At 56.1% G+C, this 13438-nt stretch overlaps 1 protein-coding gene across 1 annotated transcript; it reads right to left on the minus strand.

Moving 5' to 3' along the window:
• Positions 1–248: 248 nt before the first annotated feature.
• On the minus strand, positions 249–12781 carry POLA2 (DNA polymerase alpha 2, accessory subunit). Its single transcript, XM_056326175.1, has 18 exons — positions 12598–12781; positions 10451–10578; positions 10270–10355; positions 10056–10110; positions 9840–9946; positions 9553–9743; positions 9337–9425; positions 9049–9204; positions 8877–8939; positions 8752–8794; positions 8485–8603; positions 8042–8080; positions 7759–7832; positions 5339–5447; positions 3484–3590; positions 3123–3182; positions 2617–2743; positions 249–1597 (listed from the first exon to the last, which is right to left on the minus strand). Exons 1-18 carry the CDS (start codon positions 12764–12766, stop codon positions 1451–1453), a joined length of 1869 nt encoding a protein of 622 aa, XP_056182150.1. The 5' UTR covers positions 12767–12781; the 3' UTR covers positions 249–1450.
• Positions 12782–13438: the final 657 nt, after the last annotated feature.

A 13438-nucleotide genomic window follows, 5' to 3' on the forward strand; every position in this document is an offset into this window, starting at 1 on the left:
CGGGAAGTTGCAACACTCAACTTCCCTTTTTTCCCCATCGGATTTACCTTTTTCCCGGCAAAAAAACATCATTTCCCCCCCTTTTTTTCCATGGTAGGAAGTTAAAACACTCAAGTCCCTTTTTTCTTACCATATTTACCTTTTTTCCAGCAAAAAACTTTTCCCCCCTTTTTTTCCACAGCGGGAAGTTACAGCACTCAATTCCCTTTTCTTTCATCGGATTCACCTTTTTTCCAGCAAAAAAACCCTTTTTCTCCCTTTTTTTTCCGCTCCCATCCCCCCAGCGTGAAGCTACAAAACCCAATTCCCTTTTTTCTCATCAGATTTAACTTTTTCCCTGAAAAAAAACACTTTTCCCCCCTTTTTTTCCACGGCGGGAAGTTACAACACTTAAGTCCCATTTTCCCCATTGGATTTACATTTTTTCTAGCAAAAAACCTTCTTTTTCCGCCTTTTTTTCCACGGTGCGAAGTTACAAAACTCAATTGCCTTTTCTCACATTGGATTTGCCTTTTTTCCAGCCAAAAAAAACCCATTTTCCCCCTTTTTTTCCACAGCGGGAAGTTACAACACTTAAGTCCCATTTTTCCCATCAGATTTACCTTTTTTCCAGCAAAAAAAAATTCCTTTTTCGCCCTTTTTTTCCACATCAGGAAGTTACAAAACACAATTTCCTTTTCTCACATCGGATTTACCTTTTTTATGGCAAAAACCCTTTTTCGCCCTTTTTTTCCACGTCAGGAAGTTACAACACTCGAGTCCCTTTTTTCCCATCAGATTTACCTTTTTTCCAGCAAAAAAAAATTCCTTTTTCGCCCTTTTTTTCCACGTCAGGAAGTTACAAGACACAATTTCCTTTTCTCACATCGGATTTACCTTTTTTATGGCAAAAACCCTTTTTCGCCCTTTTTTTCCACGTCAGGAAGTTACAACACTCGAGTCCCTTTTTTCCCATCAGATTTACCTTTTTTCCGGCAAAAAAACCTTTTTCCCCCTTTTTTTTCCACTCCCCTCCCCCCAGCATGAAGCTACAACACTCAATTCCCTTTTCTCACATCAGATTTACCTTTTTGCTGGGCAAAAACCCCACCTTTTTCCCCACCCCCCACCATCACAGCGGAACAAACACCAGCAGCCAAGCGGGATGGAGGGATGACTATTAATTGATCTGTTAATTTTCAGCTTCCTCGCCACAAATTTGAGGCAAAAAATGGAGGAAATAGTTTCAAACCCAACCCTGACGCTGTTTTTTGGTGGTTTTTTTTTCACCAGGCGCTGCAGCAAAGGCACAGCCTTCGCCCGGCCACCTGAAAATTAATTAATTAGGCGCGTGCGGACAAACACAACTGGGTTTGGGTGTTGTTTTCTTTTTTTAACCAAAATTCCAAGTGTATTTGGAAACCGCTTGGTTTCCGTGAAGCGGTTCCAGTGGAGGAAACCTCTCGACGCTTTAGATTTTGACGACTTGAGCGGCGACACACGGGCTCTTCCGCTCGCCCTCGGTGTCCTCGCGCTGTACGTACAGGCGGCCGTAGGTCCCCCCAACCTGGCCCTTCGTCAGCCGCCCCGGGTTGATGCAGACGCAGCCCAGCACGTCCTGCGGGGGTACGAGAGCGACGGTCACGGAGGTGAGGGCCGGCGGCTGCGGCTACAGCCGACCCAGGCACCAGCAGCCACCCAGCTACAGCCGATCCAGGTGCCGACAGCTGCCCGGCTACAGCCACCCAGTTACAGCCGATCCAGATGCCAACAGCCACCTGGGTACAGCCGATCCAGGCACCTACAGCCACCCGGGTACAGCAAATCCAGGCACCTACAGCCGATCCAGGCACCTACAGCCGATCCAGGCACCTACAGCCGATCCAGGCACCTACAGCCGATCCAGGCACCTACAGCCACCTGGCTACAACCACTAGGCTACAGCTGATCCAGGCACCTACAGCCACCCAGCTACAGCCGATCCAGGCACTGACAGCCACCTGGGTACAGCCAATCCAGCTACAGCCACCCGGCTACAGCCGATCCAGGCACTGACAGCCACCTGGGTACAGCCAATCCAGCTACAGCCACCCAGCTACAGCCGATCCAGGCACTGACAGCCACCTGGGTACAGCCAATCCAGCTACAGCCACCCGGCTACAGCCGATCCAGGCACTGACAGCCACCTGGGTACAGCCAATCCAGCTACAGTCGATCCCGGCACCGACAGCCACCCGGGTACAGCCAACCTGGATGCCAACCGCTATCTGGCTACAGCCAATCCAGGCACCGACAACCACCTGGCTACAGCCGATCCAGGCACCTACAGCCACCAGGCTACAGCCGATCCAGATGCTGACAGTTGATCCGGGTGCCAACAACCGCCTGGCTACAACTGATCCAGGTGCCAACAACCATCCAGCTACAGCCAATCCAGGCACCACCCAGCTACAGCTGATCCAGCTACAGCCGATCAGGGCACCAACAGCCACCCGGCTACAGCTGATCGGGACACCGAGAGCTACACCCCCCCAAGCTACAGCCGCTCCCGTCACGCTGTACACCAGGTTTTACCCAACCGCATCAAAACCGGGGGTGTGTGCGGGGGTGTTTCAGCCGGGGCTCACACCACCTGACCTTCACAAAGTACCGCAGTTCCGAGGGGGTGACAAGGACATCCGGCGTGACAGGTAACGAGGCGTAGCTGTAGAAGCTCTCGTAGTCAACGTTCAGCTCCTCCGAGGGGGGGTACAATGGGTAGTAACTGCCGGCGACGGGGGAAGAAGAGGTTACCGCAGCCAGGAACAACCACTGTTGCCTGTCGCGACAAGCCTCGGACCAAAGCGGCCGATCGTTTTGGGGTTAAAACCAGTTGTTTCTGCTGCTTGTGCGTGGCCCCGGGTACCCGCTACCTCCGAGGGCAGCTGGGGAAGCCTGACACGCGCCGGTCCAGAGGACTCACAGCACTAAAACCCTCTGAATCCTGTTTTGAAAAAGTTCTGGAACCCCCAAAAGACATATTTTGAGATTAAAAAAATATGACTTTAAAGGGGAAGGTGGTGAGAACGGTACAACTTTTCCCTTAATTGGGGAAAAAAAAAGCTCTTTTTGAGTTCGAGCGGGTGTTTGCACCGAGCCCTCACCTCCGTTGCGTCAGGATGTGCTTGAGGATCCGTGTGAGCCTGTCCGACATCCCAGCGGAGCTGCGAGAGAAAACACACTGAAGTGGCGCCGGAAAGGCAGGAAAAGGGAAAAAAAACCCCAAAACTCACAGGCTGTGCTGACTAATTAGGCACACAGCCTAATTAACAACCCGGCAGCCACTCCGGTGGGCACCGAGGGATGAAACAAGGTGCTGAAGGCAACAACCGCAGGGAAAAACCCTCCCGGAGATGAGGCTTCCTGCGGCGATCCCATGGATTCAGGGCTGGATCCGGCCGCCGGCGGGAGATCCCTGCGGGAGATCCCTGCTCCGATGCCTTCCCGGATCCCAGCAGCACCCACCTGCTGATCTCCTCGGCGCCCATGTGGAAGAGCAGGTCGGTGGAGGTCAGGCCGAAAACGACGCCATCGATGTCCAGGGTGCAGGGCTCCGGCACGAAGTGCACGCGCTGGCGGGGACAGGGGGGCACTGGGGGGGGGCTGCACCACTGCCCATACCGCCGGCGCCAAAACAGCCCCAAAATGCTCCAAAGCTGCCCAAAATGCCGTGTTCACGCTGGGATTTCCTCAAATACCCCAGACCTGCCTTAACACGCCCCAAACCTGCCCTAAAACATGCCAAAATGCCCCAAAGCTGCCCCAAAAATGCCCCAAAGCTGCCCAGAAATGCCCCAAAGCTGCCCAAAAATGCCCCAAAGCTGCCCAAAAATGCCCCAAAGCTGCCCAAAAATGCCCCAGTCACGCTGGGCTTTCCTCACATACCCCAGATCTGTCCTAAAACCACCCAAACCTGCCCTAAAACCAGGCAAACCTGCCCTAAAAAAACCCAAACCGCCCCAAAGCCACCCAAAAATGCCCCAAAATGCCATGTTCACGCGCAGTTCCCTCAAATACCCCAGATCTGTCCTAAACCACACCAAACCTGCCCTAAAACACCCCAAAATGCCCCAAAACCGCCCAAAAATGCCGTGTTCACGCTGGGATTTCCTCAAATACCACATATCTGCCTTAAAATGCCCCAGAAATGCCCCAAAGATGCCCCAAAATGCCCCAAAGCCGCCCCAAAATGCTCCAGTCACGGTGGGCTTTCTTCGAATACCCTAGATCTGCCCTAAAACCACCCAAACCTGGCCTAAAACACCCCAAAATGCCCCAAAGACACCCAAAATGCCATGCTCACGCTGGGATTTCCTAAAATGCCCCAAATCTGCCCTAAAACCACCCAAACCTGCCCTAAAACACCCCAAAATGCCCCAAAGCCGCCCCAAAATGCCACAGTCATGCTGGGATTTCCTCAAATATCCCAAACCCGCCCTAAAACCACCCAAACCTGCCCTAAAACACACCAAAATGCCCCAAAGCCACCCAAAAATGCTGCAGTCACGCTGGGCTTTCCTCAAATGCCCCAAACCTGCCCTAAAACACCCCAAATCTGCCCCCAAACACCCCAGTTCTGCCCCAAAATGCCCCAGTCACAGTGGGCTTTCCTCAAATACCCCAGATCTTCCCTAAAACCACCCAAACCTGCCCTAAAACACCCCAAAATGCCCCAAAGCTGCCCAAAATGCTGTGTTCACGCTGGGCTTTCTTCAAATACCCCAAATCTGCCCCAAAACACCCCTAAATGCCCCAGGCCCTCCTCAAATGCCCCAAATCTGCCCCAAAATACCCCCAAGATCTGCCCTAAAATACCCCAAAATGCCCCAAAGCCACGCCAAAATGCCCCAGGCTTTCCTCAAATGCCCCAGATCTGCCCCAAATCTGCCCAAAAATGCTGTGTTCACGCTGGGCTTTCTTCAAATACCCCAAATCTGCCCCAAACCTGCCCTTAAACACCCCTAAATGCCCCAGGCCCTCCTCAAATGCCCCAAACCTGCCCTAAAATACCCCAAAATGCCCCAGGCTTTCCTCAAATGCCCCAAATCTGCCCCAAAATGCCCCAAATCTTCCCCAAAGCCCCCCAGGACCGCTGTGCTCATGCTGGGCTTTCCTCACATACCCCAAATCTTCTGGGTGGAAAAAAAGGTTAGGAAAAAAAAAAAAAAAACCCACAAAAATAAAAAAAAGGGGGAATTTCAGCCTAAAACTGGGGGAGGGTGGCTGGAAATGGAGAGTTAATTGATGGTTTTGGGGTAAAAAAAATAAAAATAAAAATAAAATAAAAAACTGGGGTTGCGGGGAGGGGGGGGGTCGGTACCGGTTTGTCGTCCTTGGGCAGGTCGGGGTAGAGGAACGGCGGCTGCGGGTAGATGAAGTCGTGGTGGGCATCCCGCAGCGAGGGGACGAAGACGAGCTGGGAGCCGGCGCTGCCGGAAAAAAGAGGGAAAAATGGGAAATTCAGGGATGAAGATAAATCAAAAATCGGCGCTGCTGGAAAAAAACGGGAGATTAAGGGACAAAGATGAGCCAAGAGCCGGTGCTGTCGGAAAAAAGAAGGAAAAACCAGGAGATTAAAGATGAAGACGAGCCTGAGAGCTGGTGCTGTCGGAAAAAAGAGGGAAAAATGGGAGATTAAGGGATGAAGATAAGCCAAAAATTGGAGCTACTGGAAAAAACAGGGAAAAAAATGGGAGATTAAGGGACAAAGACGAGCCTGAGAGCCGGCGGTGTCGGAAAAAAAGAAGGAAAAATGGGAGATTAAAGATAAAGATGAGCCTGAGAGCTGGTGCTGTCGGAAAAAAGAGGGAAAAATCAGGAGATTAAAGATGAAGACGAGCCCGAGAGCTGGTGCTGTCGGAAAAAAGAGGGAAAAATGGGAGATTAAGGGATGAAGATAAACCAAAAATTGGAGCTACTGGAAAAAACAGGGAAAAAATGGGAGATTAAGGGACAAAGACGAGCCTGAGAGCCGGCACAACTGGAAAAAAAGAGGAAAAAACAGGAGATTAAAGATGAAGACGAGCCTGAGAGCTGGTGCTGTCGGAAAAAAGAGGGAAAAATGGGAAATTAAGGGATGAAGATAAAACTAAAATTGGCGCTGCTGGAAAAAACAGAGAAAAACCGGGAGATTAAGGGACAAAGATGAGCCAAGAGCCGGCGCTGGTGGAAAAAAGAGGGAAAAAATGGGAGATTAAAGACGAAGATGAGCCTGAGAGCCGGCGGTGTCGGAAAAAAGAAGGAAAAAAACGGGAGATTAAAGATGAAGATGAGCCTGAGAGCTGGCGCTGTCGGAAAAAAGAGGGAAAAATGGGAGATTAAAGACGAAAACAGGCTTGAGAGCCAGTGTCATTGGAAAAAAGAGGGAAAAATGGGAGATTAAGGGACGAGGATGAGCCAAGAATTGGCGCTGCCCGGAAAAAACTGGGAAAAAATGGGAGATTAAAGATGAAGATGAGCCCGAGAGCTGGTGCTGTCGGAAAAAAGAGGGAAAAATGGGAGATTCAGGGATGAAGATAAACCAAAAATTGGAGCTGCTGGAAAAAACAGGGAAAAAACAGGAGATAAGGGATGAAGACAAGCCAAGAGCCAGCGCTGGTGGAAAAAAGAGGGGAAAAATGGGAAATTAAAGATGAAGATGAGTCTGAGAGCTGGTGCTGTCGGAAAAATGGGGAAAAACGGGAGATTAAGGGATGAAAATAAACCAAAAGTTGGTGCTGCCGGAAAAAACGGGAAAAATGGGAGATTAAGGGACAAAGACGAGCCTGAGAGCCGGCACTGCTAGAAAAAAGAGGAAAAAAATGGGAGATTAAGGGATAAAGACGAGCCAAAAGTTGGCGCTGCTGGAAAAAAACAGGGAAAAAACAGGAGATTACAGGACAAAGATGAGCCAAAAGTTGGTGGTGTCGGAAAAAGGAGGGAAAAAACGGGAGATTAAAGATGAAGACGAGCCTGAGAGCCGGTGCTGTTGGAAAAAAGAGGGAAAAATGGGAGATTAAAGGATGAAGATAAGCCAAAAATCAGCACTGCTGGAAAAAACGGAAAAAATGGGAGATTAAGGGACAAAGACAAGCCTGAGAGCCGGCGGTGTCGGAAAAAACAGGGGAAAATGGGAGATTTAGGGATGAAGATAAGCCAAAAATTGGAGCTGCTGGAAAAAACAGGGGAAAAATGGGAGATTAAAGGATAAAGAGAAGCCAAGAGCCGGCGCTGTCGGAAAATCCATGGAAAACCGGGCGATTAATTCCCAGGTGGAGCCGAGCCACGTCCCCACACGGCCCGTCCAGGGGCATCCCGGTAGCAAGAAGCCCCCAAATCTCCCCCAAATCTCCCCAAATCCCTCCAAATCTGGGGTTTGTTGACAGCGAGAGGACAAGGGCGGCGCATCCCGGTCCCTGCCGGTGGGAACGGACGGAAAAGAACGGGGAAAAAAAAAAAAAGCAACGAACCGACAAAAATTGCCAAGCGGTTCCCGGTTCGTTTTTCCTCGGATTTATTATTAATTTATAGGAAAAAAAACCCCCAAAAAAACGTTAGAAATGCAGCCAGCCGCATGCGCCCGCCACCCGAAGCCGTTTCGCTGCCCGTGATGAGATTTTCAACCAAAATTTCCCGATTTTCCCCCATCCGCTGCCTGTTTCCGCCGCGGGAACGGGCAGAAACCCCCCCCCCGTGCGGAGCGCGTTTTGGGGTAAAAAGTGGAATTTTTCGGCAAAACCAGGAATTTCCTGCCATCCCCACCTCCTCGTCCCTTCGATGATCATCTTGAGGCAGAGCTTAAAGACCTCCCCGAAGGACGCCAGCAGCTGGCAGGTCTAAAATTGAGGGAAAAAAACGAGATTTCAACAATTCCCCCTCTTTTGGGGGGTGGGGGAGGGGACACCAGCCACCCCACCCCCCACATCCTTCCGCGCTCCGGATAAATCCCCCCCAAATCCACACGCAGGCTGGAATTTGGGGGGAACCCCCCCACCCTGCTGCGGGGTTTTGGGGGTGACCCACCCCCCCCAGACCCCCCCCTCACCTCCACTTGCTCGTGTTTCGCATCCAGGAACGGCCCAAACTGCGAAAAAACGGTGAAAAATCAGAAAAAAACACCCCGCAGGCAGCTTCACACACACACCCCCGCCCCCCAGCTCTCGGAAAACGCCTTAAACCTCCTGGAAAAAGGTATTTTTGTCACTATTTTTGTTAATGAAGCTCAATTTTAGCCAGAAAACGGGGAGGTGTTGTCACTTTAGGGTGAAAAACGGGTGGTTTTGTCACTTTAGGGTGAAAAACGGGTATTTTGGGGTCACGCCCTCCCCTCAGCAGCGTTTTTAATGCTGATTTTCACCGTTTTAAGCGTTTCCGCGCCGCGCTTTCTACTTTTCTAATATAGAAAGGGTTTAATTAACAGAAATAATTAAACTGGGGGGGTCCCCCCAGTCCCGAGGTGGGGGGGGGACCCCCCCTGCCGCCCCTCACCAGGACGCAGACGTCGGGGCGGTCGCGGCCGATCACCTCGATGAGGTCGGCGAGCGGATCGTAGGCGATGCTGTCGGAGGTGGTGTAGGGCCCGCAGGCCACCAGCACCATCCTCTGCTCTGCGGGGCCCCCCCAAAAAAACACATTTGGGGGATAAAAAAGCACATTTTGGGGATAAAAAAGCACATTTTGGGGGCAACAACCCCCCCCAAAAAACTTGCGGTTTTTGGGTTTTTTTGGTTTTTTTTTTACGCGTCCGGGGCTCACCTGGGCACGGCTCCGGCGGCGTGTGGAAGGGCAGGGGGACCCCCTGTGGATAGAAAGAATGAAATAACTCTTAAAATTCTCTTTTTTTCCCCCCAAAACCAGCCCCCGGCGGCGACCGCCCTCACCTCGTAGAGCTTCGAGACCACCAGGCTCTTCCCGGTGCTGTTGGTCCCCTCCAGCGCCACGATCTACAGGTGGGGGAGGGGGGAGAAAACGGCGCGGGGATGCCAAATGGGGGGGAGGGGGAAGGTTGGGGTGTTGCCCTGCCCCCCCCCCCCCTCCCCCCCAGACCCACACCTGGCCGGGAAAAAGGGAATATTCCTTCAGCTCCGAGAGGTCCAGGGGTATCTGCCCCCCCCCGGAGTGTTCCCGGTCCCCCTCCAGCACCACCGATTTGGCGTTGAGTTTGCCGTTGCTGTCGCAGCCGATTTGGCCCAGCACCGTCACCGGTTCCTGGAGAGATAAATAAAAAAAAAAAAAAATAAAAATAAAAAAAAAAAATACCCCAAATGATCGATTTTACCCCCCCAAAAAAATTCAAAATATCCCCTCGGAAAAGGTGGGGGGTGGGGCGGCGGGGTTCACCTGCGCCGGGAGGGAGACGGAGGCGAAGTCCTCCAGGTGGTGGTGGCTCCTCAGCGCGTCGCCCAGCTCCTCCATCCTCCACAACAACGCTGGGGGGGGGGGGAGGGGGGGGGGGCACAGCGGCGTCACCCCCACCCCAAACCACGGGGTAACCCCCAAATCCAGGCAGGGACCCCCCCCACCCCCCCCCCACCCCCACCTCGGTGGTGGCGTCACCTTCCCGGATGTCCCGCGCTTTCTGGAACATGAATTTGTAACTTTTCAGCAGGTTTTCATCCGGGGAACCGTGAAGTTTCAGGGCGCAACCGCCGCCGCCGCCGCTCCACGAGGGACCCCGGGTGGCACCGAACGAGGCCACCACCTCGCCCCGGCTGCTGCGCACGGCGTATTTTTGGGAGGGGGTAACGCTGCGGGGACCAAAAAAAAAAAATAAAATAACCCCCCCCCCAAAAAAAAAAAAAAGGAGGTCACGGTGACAGGCGGTAGCGGCGGCACCGATTTACCTCGGGGAGAGGCTACCGGGAGAAAACAGCGCGTAGGGGCTGCGGGAGGACAGAAATCGTTTGCGCCGGGGGGGTTCCGGGGTAGAATTCCCATTTTTTTGGGATTGCTGTAAGAAAAAAGAAATAAAATTATAAATAAAAAGCCGGAGGGACGGGGAGGGGGGGGGGTGGCGGTTTGGGGCAAAAAATGGTGATTTTGGGCCTGCCGGCGCCCACCTTGCCCGGCGTCGCGTAGACGTCCAGCAGCTCATCCTCCTCTTCCTCCTCAAGGCTGGGGCGGCTCGTTAAGGGCCACCCAAGGTTCCCCCCGTTAATTAGCGCTAACGAAGCCTCGTTTCGCAATGGGGGTGGGGGAAGGGGATCCCCCCTCCCCTCCCGGCCAGTAAAACCCCCGTTTTTTCCAGGAATCCCCCCAAAACCGTGAGGATACAGCTGGTGGAGCGTGTGGACGTCGTGGAAGGCGCCGCCGCGGTTGTCCCTTTTCCGGGGGACCCTGCCACCCCCCCTGGCCAGGACCTGCGGGAGGAGGGGGGTGAGTGTGTCCCCCCGAAAGCTCCCGGGGTGGGGGGGGGGTGGGGGTGGGGGGTGGGGACCCCAGCCCCAATATTCACCTCGTGCTCGAAGGCGTCGAGGCTGGCGGCGGAGAGTTGGGGACCCAGGTCCTTGGAGGTGACAAACGCCAACAGCTCGTTGGCCAACGCCACCGGCCCCAGCCCGTGCGTCAGGCACAGCTCCAGCACTGCGGGGGAGGGGTTAGCGGACCCCAGACCCCAAAAAAGGGACCCCAGAGCCCCAAAAGGGACCCCAGAGGCCCCAAAAAGGGACCCCAGAGGCCAAAAAAGGGACCCCAGAGGCCAAAAAAGGGACCCCAGAGCCCCCAAAAAGGGACCCCAGAGCCCCCAAAAAAGGGACCCCAGAGCCCCCAAAAAAGGGACCCCAACCCCCCCCAAAAGGGACCCCAGACCCCCCCCAAAAGGGACCCCAGACCCCCCCCAAAAGGGACCGCAGACCACCAAAAGGACCCCAGAGCCCCCAAAAAGGGACCCCAGACCCCCAAAAAGGGACCCCAGAGCCCCCAAGAGGGACCCCAACCCCCCCAAAAAGGGACCCCAGACCCCCCCCAAAAGGGACCGCAGAGCCCCCAAAAAGGGACCGCAGACCACCAAAAGGACCCCAGAGCCCCCAAAAAGGGACCCCAGACCCCAAAAAGGGACCCCAGAGCCCCCAAAAAGGGACCCCAGAGCCCCCCAAAAAGGGACCCCAGAGCCCCCAAAAAGGGACCCCAGAGCCCCCCAAAAAAGGGACCCCAGAGCCCCCAAAAAAGGGACCCCAGACCGCCCTAAACATACACCAGCCCCCCCCAAAGGACCCCAGACCCCCAAAAGGGACCCCAGACCCCCAAAAGGGACCCCAGGCCACCAAAAAGGGACCCCAGACCCCCCCCAAAAGGGACCCCAGAGCCCCCCCAAAAGGGACCCCAGAGCCCCCCCAAAAGGGACCCCAGACCGCCCTAAACATACACCAGCCCCCCCCAAAGGACCCCAGACCCCCAAAAGGGACCCCAGGCCACCAAAAAGGGACCCCAGGCCACCAAAAAGGGACCCCAGGCCCCCAAAAGGGACCCCAGGCCACTAAAAAGGGACCCCAGACCGCCCTAAACATACCCCACCCCCCCCCCCACAAAGGACCCCAGACCCCCAAAAGGACCCCAGAGCCCAAAAAAGGGACCCCAGAGCCCCCAAAAAGGGACCGCAGACCCCCAAAAAGGGACCCCAGCCCCCGCCAAAGGACCCCAGACCCCCAAAAAGGGACTCCAGACCCCCCTCAAATGGACCCTACACCCCCCAAATGGGACCCCAGACCCTCAAAAAGGGACCCCAGAACGCCCTAAACATACCCCACCCCCCCCCACAAAGGACCCCAGACCCCCAAAGGACCCCAGAGCCCCCCAAAAAAGGGGCCGCAGACCCCCCCAAAAGGGGCCGCAGAGCCCAGAAAAGGGACCCCAGACCCCCCCAAAAGGGACCCCAGACCGCCCTAAACATACCCCAACCCCCCCCAAAGGACCCCAGACCCCCAAAAAGGGACCCCAGACCCCCAAAAAGGGACTCCAGACCCCCCTCAAATGGACCCTACACCCCCCAAATGGGACCCCAGACCCTCAAAAAGGGACCCCAGAGCCCCAAAAAGGGACCCCAGAGCCCCCCCAAATGGACCCTACACCCCCCAAATGGGACCCCAGACCCCAAAAAGGGACCCCAGACCGCCCTAAACATACCCCAGCCCCCCCACAAAGGACCCCAGACCCCCCCAAAAAGGGACCCCAGACCACCAAAAAGGGACCCCAGACCCCAAAAACGGGACCCGGGACCACCAAAAAGGACCCCGGACCCCCCAAATGGACCCCAGACCCCCCAAAAGGGACTCCAACCTGTCCAAAATGGACCCCAGGCCCCCAAAATATGCCCCACCCCCCCCCCAAGCATACCCCAGCCCCCCCCAGAGGGACCCCAATCTCCCCCCAAATGTGCCCCAACACCCCCCAAACCCCTCCCCTGACACCCCCAGCCCCCCAATACCCCCTCAAACAACCCCCCAACACCCACCCACCCCCACCCACACCCCCAAACACCCCCACCCCCCCCAGCCCCCCTTCAACCACACCCCCCAACGCCCCCACCCCCACATCCACCCCAGCCCCCCCCCCCCGCCACACCCACCCCCCCAGCCCCCCCCCCCAGCGCCCCCCGCGCCTCACGCCTGGCGGGCAGGTCCTCGTCCTGGCAGCGCAGCTCGAACAGGCGCAGCTCCCGCAGCAGCTCCCGCAGCATCGCCTCGGGCCCCCCCTCCCCCTCCCCCTCCTCGGGACCCCCCGGGCCCCCCCCGCCCCCCCCCGGCGCCCCCTCCCCGGCCCCGGCCGCCGCCATGTCCCGCCCGCCCGGCAGCGCCACGCTCGGCGGCAGCGGGGCGGGGCTATGCAAATCGCGGGGGTGAATAGGCCAGTGGGAGGAGGAGGGGCGGGGCTACGTAGGCACGGTCCTTAACAGGCCAATGGGAGGCGGAGGGGCGGGCGGGGGGCGCGGCTATGTAGATAGCGAGGGTGAACAGGCCAACGGAGGGGGCGGGGCTATGCAGATAGCGAGGGTGAACAGGCCAATGGGAGGGGCGGGAGGAAAACGGCGGGAGTTTTCCCCGCGCTCCCGCAGGCTCCTCGCGGCGCTGAGCGGTGACGCGGCGGGATCGGCCCGGCGGGATCCACTCTGGTCACTGGCGGGATCCACCCCGGTCATTGGGCAGGATCCACCCAGATGCCGGGCAGGATCCACCCCGGTCATTGGGCAGGCTCCACCCAGATCCCGGTGGGATCCACTCTGGTCACTGGCAGGGTCCACCCCGGTCATTGGGCAGGATCCACCCAGATCCCGGACAGGATCCACCCCGGTCATTGGGCAGGCTCCACCCAGATCCCGGTGGGATCCACTCTGGTCACTGGCAGGATCCACCCCGGTCATTGGGCAGGCTCCACCCAGATCCCGGTGGGATCCACTCTGGTCACTGGCAGGATCCACCAGGTCATTGGGCAGGCTCCACCCAGATCC

Source organism: Falco biarmicus, unplaced genomic scaffold, assembly GCF_023638135.1.
Source record: "Falco biarmicus isolate bFalBia1 unplaced genomic scaffold, bFalBia1.pri scaffold_316, whole genome shotgun sequence".
Lineage (NCBI taxonomy): Eukaryota > Metazoa > Chordata > Aves > Falconiformes > Falconidae > Falco > Falco biarmicus.

Coding starts and splice junctions, on each gene's coding strand:
- POLA2 (XM_056326175.1), bottom strand. CDS start 12,766: ATGGCGGCGGCCGGGGCCGGGGAGGGGGCGCCGGGGGGGGGCGGGGGG. Junction 8,795..8,876: donor TGGTCTCGAAGCTCTACGAG/GTGAGGGCGGTC, acceptor TTCTATCCACAG/GGGGTCCCCCTGCCCTTCCA. Junction 8,081..8,484: donor GCCCCGACGTCTGCGTCCTG/GTGAGGGGCGGC, acceptor GTTTTTTCGCAG/TTTGGGCCGTTCCTGGATGC.